The sequence below is a fragment of the Lepidochelys kempii genome, chromosome 3 (genome assembly GCF_965140265.1).
Source record: "Lepidochelys kempii isolate rLepKem1 chromosome 3, rLepKem1.hap2, whole genome shotgun sequence".
NCBI classification, from domain to species: Eukaryota; Metazoa; Chordata; order Testudines; family Cheloniidae; genus Lepidochelys; species Lepidochelys kempii.
The window spans coordinates 194,833,678-194,846,118 of NC_133258.1; the positions used below are offsets into that span (position 1 = coordinate 194,833,678).

At 43.3% G+C, this 12,441-nt stretch overlaps 1 protein-coding gene across 6 annotated transcripts in view; it reads left to right on the forward strand.

The window, feature by feature from the left end:
- The window catches only part of SERTAD2 (SERTA domain containing 2), a 183,153-nt gene that overhangs the window by 125,245 nt on the left and 45,467 nt on the right, over window positions 1-12,441 (forward strand). Inside the window, exon 1 of one of the 6 annotated variants that reach the window (XM_073339478.1) lies at window positions 169-1,460. The exons of the other annotated variants lie outside the window; for them this stretch is intronic. Coding sequence (XP_073195579.1) covers window positions 1,432-1,460 — 29 coding nt within the window. The 5' untranslated portion in view covers window positions 169-1,431. Of the gene's footprint in view, window positions 1-168; window positions 1,461-12,441 lie in introns of those variants that run through there. 6 annotated transcript variants of the gene reach the window in all.

A 12,441-nucleotide genomic window follows, 5' to 3' on the forward strand; every position in this document is an offset into this window, starting at 1 on the left:
TGTAATTTAATCTGCTTGCATCTTTTGATGGCTTCAGATGACTGACTTGATGCTGTATTAACTAGTTGTGGCTTTTAGTGCATCATTAGCCAATGATCATTTGATAATTTACTTTTCCTTCCCTGTGTGGCATGCAGAAATTTGCCTCCTGAGCTAAACGTAAACCTCTGTCTCTAGGAGGAAGCGATCAGTATGCTAATCTCAAGAACTACCAAGTTTTCTTTACCCATATTGAACCATTTTCCTGTTTTCCTATAGACCTTGAGCCTAAATGGGAAGGCTCTATCAGAACAGAGGGGAAAAAAGATACTTTTGCTGCTATTACTTTAGAAAAAGGTAATCTGACATCAAGAATTATTATGATGGATTCAGCAGGATTGTGGGGCTGTGCCGCCCCCCCAAACTATTAAATCATGTTGCCATCAAAAGCCTTGCAGCATGTTACAATAATGCTTGGCAACTTGTATAATTGTTTAACTGAAATCACTTTAACACAACACTCAGCAAGAAAGTTTCTCCTTTGGAGCAGGCGACTACACAGTATCTTTCACCAATGCACAACTGTCTGTGGAAGCCAAGCATTTAGATTTATATTGCAAAGTATAGTGACTGTAAATCCTTACAAAACATATACTTTATTAGGGAATTAAAGTTTCCAGTTCTATGAGAGGGTACATAAAGAAGCAAATGTGCATGAAGATGCCTTGATTCGCTTGCACGCATGTACTGAAGGGATTTTTTTTTTAATTTTTTTTTTTAATGTAGAACAACATTTTTGTAGGGATCTCAACTCAGCCTCTCATTTTACTCTTGCAGTCAACTACAGGAACAGTTTTTGCAGAAGCAGCTATTGGCAGTTAGATATCTAACTCTCTGATTTGCAACATTAACTAGCTAGTTGTAGCTATTTGTTTAAATGCTTTTTTTGCATTCACAAAATTGCAACTTGCAACAGCAAAGCTGGGGAGACCACCTTTAAAAATATGGCACTTGAAATAAATTCAGGGAAACTTAGGCATTACTAGAACCACAGTATAAGAGAGAGGTTTCGTGGTTGGTGGCCTTTGCACACAGATCTCTGTGCGTGTGTGCACACGCACGTACCTATCGCAGGTGTTAAAGTCCATCGTAAAGCAAATGTAAGAAAGTAGCATGGAGATTTTTGTCCCTAAACCTTTGCTGTGAAAGAGCTTTCACATTTTCCATTCGTAATTCAAGAGCTGGAATGATCACGAAAGCCAGGTATCATATTACAACAGAAAGAGCGAAGACATTTGCTCGCAGCTTCATCAGCACACAGGACATTCACACAGCCATTTTCGTCTGCCCCTCAGTCCATGTGCATATGATGTAAGGGAAATAGTGCATCTTTTCTATAAGTCTGTCCTTGAGAAGTATGATGTCTGAAAGGGAAGTTCATGCCAGACTTTCATGGAGTTTGGAGGCAAAGCGCAGTACCGGTACGTGAACTGGGGAGCCTTATTTTTGTTTCGCAGGGGACAGTGCAATGCTTTTTAGAAATTTTGTTACTACAATGTTTAACCGACAAGTAAAAATGTCTTTGATAAATAAAAATGTTCAGCTGAAATAATTTGAACTGGTCATGTGTGAAAATGTGGGTGGATTGGTACCTTGAGTCTGGTAATCTGATTTTAAACTCGGTGAGCATAGTCTAGATACTGCATGTCCTTGCTTGTGATGGAGGGTTTGTCAGAGGCATTCTTAAAATATTCTTTTTTTGGGGGGGAGGGGGACACTAATCCTAGTCTGAAGATTATCTGCTGGGACTGTCAAATATGGGGCCCAAATCCTGTCTCATTTAAACATGAACTTTAAGGAGAGTTGCACCTGTGTGAGTGAAGGCAAAAATAACTCTGATTCTGTGTTTGTTCCCTCCTTATTTTCCCATCCTCTTCCTATCCTCCACTTGTCTCTCTCTATTGGTATATCTTTCTTGTAATCATTTTCAAGGTAAGTGTATTTCCTCAAGCTAACTTCATCCTTTTAAAATGTTTGATGGTTTCTTCTGTCTATAAAATAGTCTCCCCCACCCCCTTTTTATTTTCTGAATTGGCCATGTCCTCCCTCTAATTCTTAACTTCAGTGTTTGTTTTTTCTCTTTCATTCCACCCACCAGTCTTCTCCCCTCAGCCACCTGTCTTACTTCACCTTCATATCTCCTCTATGCCTTCTCTTGGTCTTTCCTCCATCAGTAGTTCTCTTCCCTGACCCTATCCCTCCTGTCCCCTGCATTATTCCTTCTCTTCTGTATGTTGGTGGCTGCATGGAGGGAGAAGGGAGCAGTAGCTTTTGGGGGGATTGTAGTGCTTCTGAAGGGCAGGCCAGGCTCTGCAAGCCAACCTGTGAATCGTTCTCCCTCTGCACCTTTTGATGGAGGGAATTGGAGAAGTCCTCGGTGTGGGTAGGTGACAGAAGAAAATCTGTGGTGCAGGCATACTGGCAAGGCTGTGAGGAGAGCAGCCCTGGGAAGTGTAGTTATCTGCCTTTGTGTATTTTGCATAGCCTAAGTATTGCAAGCAGGCATTCTCTGCACAGCTGGGGTCACTCCTAGCTATTTTGGTAATCCAGTGGGATGGCTCTTTTGGGGAGAGGATGGTGGGGACCCAAATTTAACTCTCTGATTTTAAATGGACCATTATCCATGTGATTGGGACTATGAATGACTTGGGGGGGGTAGTTGTTTTGTTGTCCTTTCAGCCCTAGCCTTCCATTCACATTTTGAAGGCTCTTTTCACAATGAAAAGAGGTAGAAGCCCCCCACCCCGCTTATAATGAAAGCTCAGATCAATGTTAGCGGGACCTGGAAAGCCATGGGACTCATGGCCAGGGACCACAAAGGGTGACTCCAGGCACAACCAGTTACCCAGGGAATTTTTGAAGAGTTGAAGTGGTGTTTTTAATGGTGTATTTCTTGGCGCTTAGTTGACACTTCCAATATGTCAGTCCCGAAACCATAGTCATTCACAATGTCTGACTGGTGTATTAAGAAATTCTGTAAACTACATTAACCCTAAATATGAAACCATATAAAATTATATATAATGTGTATATGAAAATAGTAACCTAGATGATTTGGACAGCTTTATATACTATCACTTCATCTGCCTTCACATCTCTCCTGTGTAACAGGGGAGTTCTTTGTGTGCAAACTGTACGTGCAATATATAATATGCACAGACTACATTTGTACAAGTTGCATTTAATAGTGCATAATCTCCCCCCCCCCCATTCCCTCCCCTCCCAAATCAGGCTGACATTCCTCTGATGGGCCCCTGTGCTGGCAGTGTATTCCAGAGCTAAATGAAGCCCACAGCATTTCTGTGTGAAAGACAAAATGTAAGAAGTGGTGTTCTGTCATTTCCAGTGTTCCCAAGACTCTGCTTGGATAGAGCTGTTTGGATTTTAAAAAAAGAACAGAGCTGAGCTTTCTCCTGCAAAGCTTCAGCTAAACAGTCTGAAGTTTGGTTGACTTGCTTAAAAGGATCATTTTAGCAATGCATAGAAGTAACTCCTGGTTCCTGGTGGAAGTAGTAGTGATGAAATACCAACTAGACAGGCTCTTCTTATGGTATTTCTGACTTCCGCAGAAGCAAGAAATACTAAAAACTTTGAGCCAGCCCCTTGCCCAGGTGATTTCCACTACAGTTCTGCAGACATGAAGCTTTCAGGGAGAGTGGTATTGAGACTTGGATTGCTTTCTAACAGATATGCCATAGCACAAACAAGTTATGGGCTTGATGTACAAACTGTGAGGTTCTGTGGCCTGTGTCATGCAGGAGGTCAGCACAGAAGATCATAATGGTGCCTTCTGGCCTTATTAATCCCTGAATACAGGTCGGCCAGACTGACAGGTCCTTGTGCGTGTGTGTGTGCACAGGGAAGGGAAGCACAAGCAGCCTTGCCTTCCTCCCCCCTTGTACAGATGATGCAAATGCCTCTCGCAATTGCAGAGCACAAGGACTGGTCCCTCCCTATGCTCCTGGGAACCTAGAGGAGGTGGGGCCGCATCCCCATACTAGCCCCAAAGGCATGGAGGCCACCCACAGGGGCTGGGGTGGTGGTGAATGGATAAGCAGGATATCATGTTCCCCAGGATGCTGGGCTGGCTGCTCATGGGAGGATTGTGGCTGAGACACATCCATCTTAGAGCACCCCCTGAGGCCATGTGATTGTGGATGTGACAGCGTGGTGGCTAAATGTTCTGGTTTGACCTTAGGTGTTTATCTGCACGGAGCCTTCTGAGGTTTGCCCCTAACTAGTGTGGTTCCCACCTGCAAGGTAGAAATGTCACTGTGGGGTTCCTTGTTCCTCTTTGACTTCCATACCAAGGGTGCTCATTTTGCAAGCAGAAAGCCTACCTTAAGTATTCAGAGAGAGCCAGCCACCATACTTTCTAGGCACAATGATGTATTTTTCTAATAGCCAGCCCAACATCCTCATCATGGGCTCTGAAAGCCACGCTAGGGTCTGTCCAGCTCTTGACATCAGAAAGAAAGATTCTGCAGGCCGAATTCTGCCCTCTGTTCCAGTCAGTCTCTTCAGTGGGGTTGCATGGCTGTCCGTGAAAGCAACCTCTGAATAGAACTTCCTGAACACCTGTTGGTGATGGACAAGTTAGAACACAGAGTCCGGCTCATTCTCCTAGAGCTGCAATGCCAAAGGCAGTGGTAGCAAAAAGCCTGCTGTTGAAGTGATCAGCGATGATGAGACCCACAGAGGAAGCATCTGTTGAGTAAGAGGGTGCCTTTATTTTATTTTTTAATTTATTTAAACACAGTCAATTTCCAGGGTAGAACTGCATTTTAAAATTTAGCAGCCTTTTGTGCATCACTCTGACTACGCTTCCACATGCCAGGGGTGGGGGTGTCACTTTTTAGTCATGGTTATTTACTCACACAGATAGTGATTACCCTATGTTCACCAGAAACCTGTAATGAACACACAGTGCTGTGACTGGGTGTAAGGGCAGCAGTTCTGAACAAAATTATCAGGCAGTGATTCACCCTCTGCAATTAAAAAAAAATATTTAAAATCTCTGGACAATAGTTTACTTGGTTGAAGGGAACAACAGCCCCCCACACCCAATGAATAGTCCATTGTTCAGACCCATTTGATTCCGTGTTTCTTAGCTGAATTAACGCTGTGAAAAAAGGCTTGCAACTTCAGTGTTGTTTTTTGACTCCCTCCCGCCCATCGATGCTGTTGCTGAATCCTGCTGTATTTTCTCCAGACCATTTCCAAACTCCCTTCGTTCCGCTCCGTTCTCTCTGCTAACACCGTCGTCCAAACCCGATCGTAGTTTGCTTGCACTACTGCGATCTCCCCCATCCCTGGCCTCCCAGGCTGTCACCTCGGCCCCCTTTAATCCATCCAAAGTGCTGCTGCAAAAATCATGTCTGCTCCCTGCTGTTCTAGTCAGGTCTAGCCCCTCTTCAAATCCTTTCGCTGGCTTGGAGTGCCTTCTCCACCCGTTTTAAGCAGCATATTCTTACCTTCAGGCTGCACAGTTTAGCCCCAGCCCAGCTCTGTGCTCTTGGTATTTTGTTTGCTATCTTTGTCATGCCCAAGCTGCACAAGTAGATGCTTTATTATGTCCCTCCCATCTCTGCACCATCTTCCCTGTGATCGGAATCTTCCCCTCCAAAGGGGCCTCCACCCTTAACACAGAACAAGTCCTCTGTGAAATACGAGGCCTGTAAATCCTTGTCCCCTCCACAAGGAAGTGTTAGCAAAACAGATCATGAATAATCACTGTCTTGCAAAATGTCAGAATAACCTCACGGCTCAGTCACTTGCTGCCCCTTGCATTACCTCCCTCTTTTTATAAACGGCTAAGGATGTAAGCTCTTTGCCACAGGTATTTAGTTAGGGTGACCAGATAGCAACTGTGAAAAAACAGGATGGGGATGGGGGGTAATAGGCGCCTATATAAGAAAAAGTCTCCAAAAACGGAACTCTCCCTATAAAAATGGGACATCTGGTCACCCTGCGTGCCTCCTGTTTGTCTGTAAAGTGCATGCTGATAGCTCGCTCGTCCCTTCTGCATAAATAAATGGACTTTGTTGTAGTTTGTTTCTGCGCTTTAACATCATATATGTGACCCTGTTGACTGTTAATGGGGTTTCTTAGTTGTTTACCTGCATGGCTTGTTTCAGCAGTGGCTTGAACTGAAATGCACCACCCTGGGACCACATTCACTTTCTTTCGAGCCCTGATTCATAGATAACCAGATGTGTAAGTTCTTGGCTGGCCTGTTTGGAGAACTCTTTCCCTACAGTAAGGTTCACCTAACAAACACCCATCACAAGAACAACTCCATTAAATTAAAAGTCTTCTGGATTTTCCATTAAAAATACTTTTTGTTTAAACGGTAATACCCTTCCAAATTATGCCTCAAGGGACACATTCAGCATCCGCCTCCTTAGCAGTCTCATGGAATCTGAACCATTAAGGCAAGGGAGAGTTGAAGGAACTGGATTTGTGGGCCACGCAGGCACTACATGCTTATTGCATCACAGCTCTGAAGGGGATCCCCTGCACAGCAGCACAGAGCAGTGGGTCAGGACAGGTGACCTACTGCAAGGTGCAAAGATACAGCTGCCCAGGAATTCCCTGCACAGCCGCCTAGAGCAATGACTTCGTAGGAATCAAGGAACAGACAGGCCTACGGAATCTTCTGCTGCACAGGTCCTCTCCCATGATGATGCACTGAGGCCAAGGAAAGCTCCTTCAAAGTTATTGGGTTGAAGTATTCTCTGCAGGGTGGCCGTGGAGAGAATATTTCTTTCCCTGCCCTCTAGATCTTTTGTGGAGATGCCTAGCTGGGTACTGGGTCTTTGTATGAGGGTGTATTATAATATCCTGTAAACATTCAGGATGCTAGTGCCTAGCTCCATACCTCTGGCAGTGAAAGTCACTCTAAGTCATGTAAAATTAGCAACAAGAAGTAAGGAGATCAAGGATGCATCAATCCATGCCAAATAAAATCTTATACAGGATGCTGAAAATTACCTGTCAAAGGGTCCCAGTTTTCAGTTGTCAGGAAGCTAATTTTGTGGTGCACATCATGTGAAATAGGGTATTTGTTTAAATAATCCTCTATCTGTTAAAGGGATGAACCTTTGTGGGCAATACATTTGCCATCATACTCAATTGTCAAAATTGGGATTGCAGGATCATATCTATTCAGTTAATAAATAAATATGACCTGAGACAGTCCTTAACAATGCTGATCATGGCTTCTCCAAATTAATGGTCATTTGGGGAGAGATACATTTAAGGAATAAATTTACTTGCCAGAAGGCAATATATCAGTAGAGGATAAATTGTACCTGTGTTAGATAACCCCCCTACCAATTTCCCGTGCTGGTCATGAAACCACATTCTGGGTGGAATTACGATGGCGCTCTGTAGCCGAGAGAGATGGGTGCTTCCTTTGCATGTGATCTGCTCCGGTCCCATTCGCCACTCCAGATTGGTAGGGAGGTGTTCAGCATGTTTGAAGGTTCTCAGTGCTTTACTGCCACTTTTTTTGTGGGGGAGGGGAAGGGAAAGGAGTGGGCATGGAGCCTGGTGCGGGAGGACCTCCATAAGGATATCATTACAACAATCATCCAAAACTGAGCTCTAAGTCTTTTGAGATTCAGATCACTAGTAGCTTCCCTCCCTGGACTTTTGTGGATTTTCACACACATAACCCTCAATTAAGGGAGTTTTCTTTCATGTGGGTTTTGACATGTTTAGTAGTAACCGTGTACAGTGTCATAAATATAGCATCCTGTTCTATAAAACCCATACATCCAAACTGAATTTAAGTTCCTTGTCTTTACTGTTAAGGCCTACACAGTTTAGCTTCTGACCCCTAAACCTCTCTTATCTCTTTTCACTCAATCCAAGCTGCAGAACTCCTTCATTTCCTTCCCTCACATCAGTGTGTCGTCTTCCACTTGGGTCCTTGTGCTTAGTACTCTCACTTTGTAGCCCTAGTCTGCTACTCTTCCCTCTTGTTCTCCTCCTTCTTCCTTCTGCAAACATAATTCTTCCATGAGGCCTAGTAAAATCTTGTAGAGTAGAACCTCAGAGTTACGAACTGACCTGTCAACCACACACCTTATTTGGAACTGGAAGTACTCAATCAGGCAGCAGCAGAGACCCCTCCCCCCCCCCAAAAAAAACAAACCAAAACAGTACAGTACTGTATTAAACATAAAGTACTAAAAAAATAAAGAGAAAGCAGCATTTTTTTTTTTTTGCATGGTAAAGTTTCAAAGCTGTATTATGTCAATGTTCAGTTGTAAACTTTCGAAAGAACAACCGTAATGTTTTGTTCAGAGCTACAAACATTTCAGAGTTACGAACAACCTCCATTCCCGAGATGTTCGTAATTCTGAGGTTCTACCCTAGTTAAAAGGGTTCCCACGTCACTTTGCTTCTTGTCACCATTCAGTCTTCACCCTTCACCAGCACATTGTATTTCTAGATTGTACGTTCCTTAGGACTGAGACTTTGATGACTTGCCAGTGCAGGACTTAGCATACCAATGATGCTAAATTATAATAAAAAACTTTTTTTGAGGACAGAGGCAACATGAAATTGACATTTCCAGCATAGATACAAATCAAACGATGACACCCAAACCCCTTCTGTGGATGACCATCATGTATGCCAACTGTTTGTGTGACATGCAGCAGAATACAACAACATTCCACAAGAGTGCCTCACCTCAAAGCAGTGACTTCAGCATATGAGAATACTCTCAACTTCGGGCATTATCGCATTTATAAATGGGGGAGGGAAGAACCCTGTAAAAATTCAGTATTCTCTAGCTCCGCTGGCTGGGTCAGGAGTTTTCTGTCTCTAGGCTGACTGGTTTAGATGCACCCCATTGAACTATGTAAAATGAGTTGTTGATCTCAGGCCATTTCCTAGTGGACAGTTCTCCATACCAACAAGACCACCATCTCAACAGGCCTCCTTGTTGCATATCCCACCTGGGAAGCCATAGGATTGGATGGCATGGAGACCAAACGAATAATACTTAGCACTGAAATAGCGCTTTTCATCTTCAAAGTTGCCTTACAAGATTTAATCCATACACCCCTCTGAGGTTGGTAAGCACATATTAGCATCCTCATGTTGCAGATGGAGAGGAAGTGAGGCTGAGTGATGAAGTGCCAAATTTTCAAACACTTGCATGAGTGCAAGTCCTTGGATACTTAATCTGGGATGCAAGGAAGAAAGGGGCATGCATAGAATTTTCAAAGGGGGTTCCTGGAAATGTGCAGAGCATGGACCTGCCAAAGCAGTTCAAGTACGGTGGTGGTGATCACCATATAAAAAATATTCATGGATAGATAGGAGGAGGACTATATGCAAAAGTAGTCTTAGTTTGTCCTAGTGTCCCTCTCCCCCAGCCCTCAGACATTGACTGCAAATGATTCAAACTGTACTTGAGCAGCTCTGTGCTGGTTCTAGGTCCAGTCAAGGAAGGAGGATCTTTTTCTTGGGAAAATATCAAAGTCTGAGAAAGATGTGTATTAAGGAGACTGGCCCATTCATCCAGTTCATCTCCTGCTCATTCCGCAGCTTGTAACATTCAGTTTGCATCTGGTCAAAACAGCCTGGTGCTTCATCTACTGGTGGCCCTGTGGTACAATGACAATCTGAGCTGCCGATGCCCCCAGGGAGGAGAAGCAGGCATGTGAGCTGGATAAGGCACACACGCCCCTGTTTCAAGATCCCGCTGTTGTGCATGCAGCTGCAATCTCTGCCGACCCAGGGGTGGGCTGCACACAATGGCTGTCCAGTTTTTCAGTCTGTCTAGATGCCCACATAAATCTTTGAAAACTGATGCCCCCAATGTGTGCGGAAGAGCATGTGTCTACAAGCCCCGTTGCATGTACATGCAAGCTGCTTTGAAAATTCATTCCTAAGTGACATGCCCATGTTCAGGGTGAAAGACAGAGCCAGGATTAGAACCAATGTTCCCTCTAATTTTTGACAGGCTGTATGCGCAAAAAATTTCTTCTATGCAAATTGTGAGTGCGGGGTTTCGCCATGTGCGCGGGGTTTAGGATCTGTGTACACACGCACATAGCTTAGAGGGAACGGTGATTAGAACTTGGGGAGTTCCTGGCTCCAGCCCAGAGTTTGTGTTCAGACACTAGGGCCAGGCCTTTTCCTTCTAGAGGTGGGCCTGCCTGTCAGTGTGCACTGACGAAGGCCGTGCAGTGACACTTGTATGGCTGCTGCCCATGCTGTACCTGACTTTGTCTATTGAGCAGCTTTTGCAAGCATTACCCTTAATTGTGCTTGTGTCGCAAATGAAAAATACACCCTATTATTGGGAGAAACGAGAAGTTTCATTTTCACTCACTCACTTTGTTTTTCATTTGCCTGTTTTAGTCAGCAGCTTGTGGCTTGTCTGCATCAGTGCCGCAGACATCTTTGCCCAAGTGTAGCAAGCCATAAAGCTGCAAGGCTCTGGGGGTGCATGCGTGAGTGTGTGCTCTCGGAGGACAGAAAGTAGTTCCCCAAATTCTAAGGGCAATTCAGTCAATTGAACACTAAAGATAAATGTCAAATGTTTTTAACTTACAAGATACTTAAGCAAAATAATTGTGAGGGATAAGGGGGATTTAATAACCGTTTTCCAACACTGCCTTAATCTTCTGTTCAGTGTTTGTAACTGTAAATTATCTGCTAGTTAATACCAGTATTTTTTTATACCTCTCCAGAGCCAATGCACTGAAAACCTTCAGCCCTGGTGGGTATTTGTACTACAGCATATTTAATAGCCATGACAACAATTCAAGAATTGTATAGCAGTCTCCCCTCCCTGTCTGGGTGTTGCAGGCACCAGAGTGTCTCCATTGGAAAACCCCTAAACATACAGTTTCAGCCAAAACTGGTTTAATGATAGTCAGAGCTTGACAGTACTTTTTTTAAGGCTTTCTTTTCTATACACATACTCTTTTTTTTTTTTTTTTTAACTTCTCCCCTTCCTTTGAAAAGCTGCCACTATAAAATACAAGGCAAATTAAAAACTAAATTGCTTAACAGGCTTGATGAGACAAAGACTGGTGTGTTGGAGTGGCTGCAGGGAGCTCTGCGGCTGCTTTTGTATGATTTCAGAGGTGAATTTAGATGGCTGGAAGATAGATGGGTGCCAGATGCAGTTTGACATACATTCAGGCAGCTGTTCCTGTGCTAGGTTTCATTAGCTTGTAAACTACCCAGCAGAAGAACTCCAGTGAGGCCCCTGAATGCTGAAATGACAGCAAGGACAGTAAAACAATACAATATTCGCTAAGTGATTTTAATCTAGGAGATTAAATGACACCAGTCTGTTTCCAGGCTTTAAGACCAACATGGTCTAAAGCTGTTAATGGAGCTTGATCTAGCCAAGTCCTTATCATATACAGAATATTTTTTAAATTGTAAATGTTTTTCTGTCAGCTTGGGGGGTGTGGAGGGGGTGGAATTCTGTGTCACAGTCAAACCTCATGTTAGCTTTTTTATTATTATATTCATAACTCTATAATATATTCTTTAATGCAACAAGAAGAATAGGCTCCAGTCCTGCAAATGCTTGATTTCAGTTGTACTACTCACATGCTTATGTTAAATACATGTTTGCAGGATCAGGGCCATAGTCCGTAAAGCAAATCTTGTTTTAAATATGGGAAGTAAAAAGGGCATTTTCTGAAGTCAGGTCGTCATAGAGTGGTTGTGTGTGTTCGAGTTTTTTAGTTTAGTTTTGTTTTTTTTTGGGGGGGGGTGGTTTAAGAAGCAAATAACTCTAGAAATTCTAGCAGAACGCAGGCCACGGTAGGTGGCATTACCCCAGGGTTCAGAAGCTTAGAGTCATCGGCACTAAATCAGCCATCTATGCTGCAATTCTTAGCCGTGTGTGTAAAAATAACTTTTGTACATTTCTAATGACTAAAGCAAATAGGCCTGACTTGAGCGGACAAGGGCTCTGCTTTCTTTTATGTGCAGGAGAAATTACCCTTTTCAACTCCTTTCCATCCCATAGACTGAATCACCTTTGTGCCTCCCGGAGACGGTTGTTGTATAACTGTAACTATTTGGGAACTGTTGTGATCTACACAACTAGCAAACAAAATTAACCAAAAGTGTATGACAGTGCAGCTTTTTTTAATTAACATACAGATGGCTGTGCATAGTTTCTCTTTCAAAGTTCTAACGTTCTTTTTTTTGTGGATGTTACACTTCTGTATCTAGACTGCTTCAATAAGTAGCCCTTAGTCTCCATGTATGAGTCCAGTTAAGTTGCTTTCTGTATTGAGAAGGTATGCCTTTATTTAGCTGGTTAAAGATATCTCTGTTACATCAGTTTGTACACAAGTGTGTTGTGACCTAATCCACTAGGGATGTATATCAGTTGAGGAAGAATAA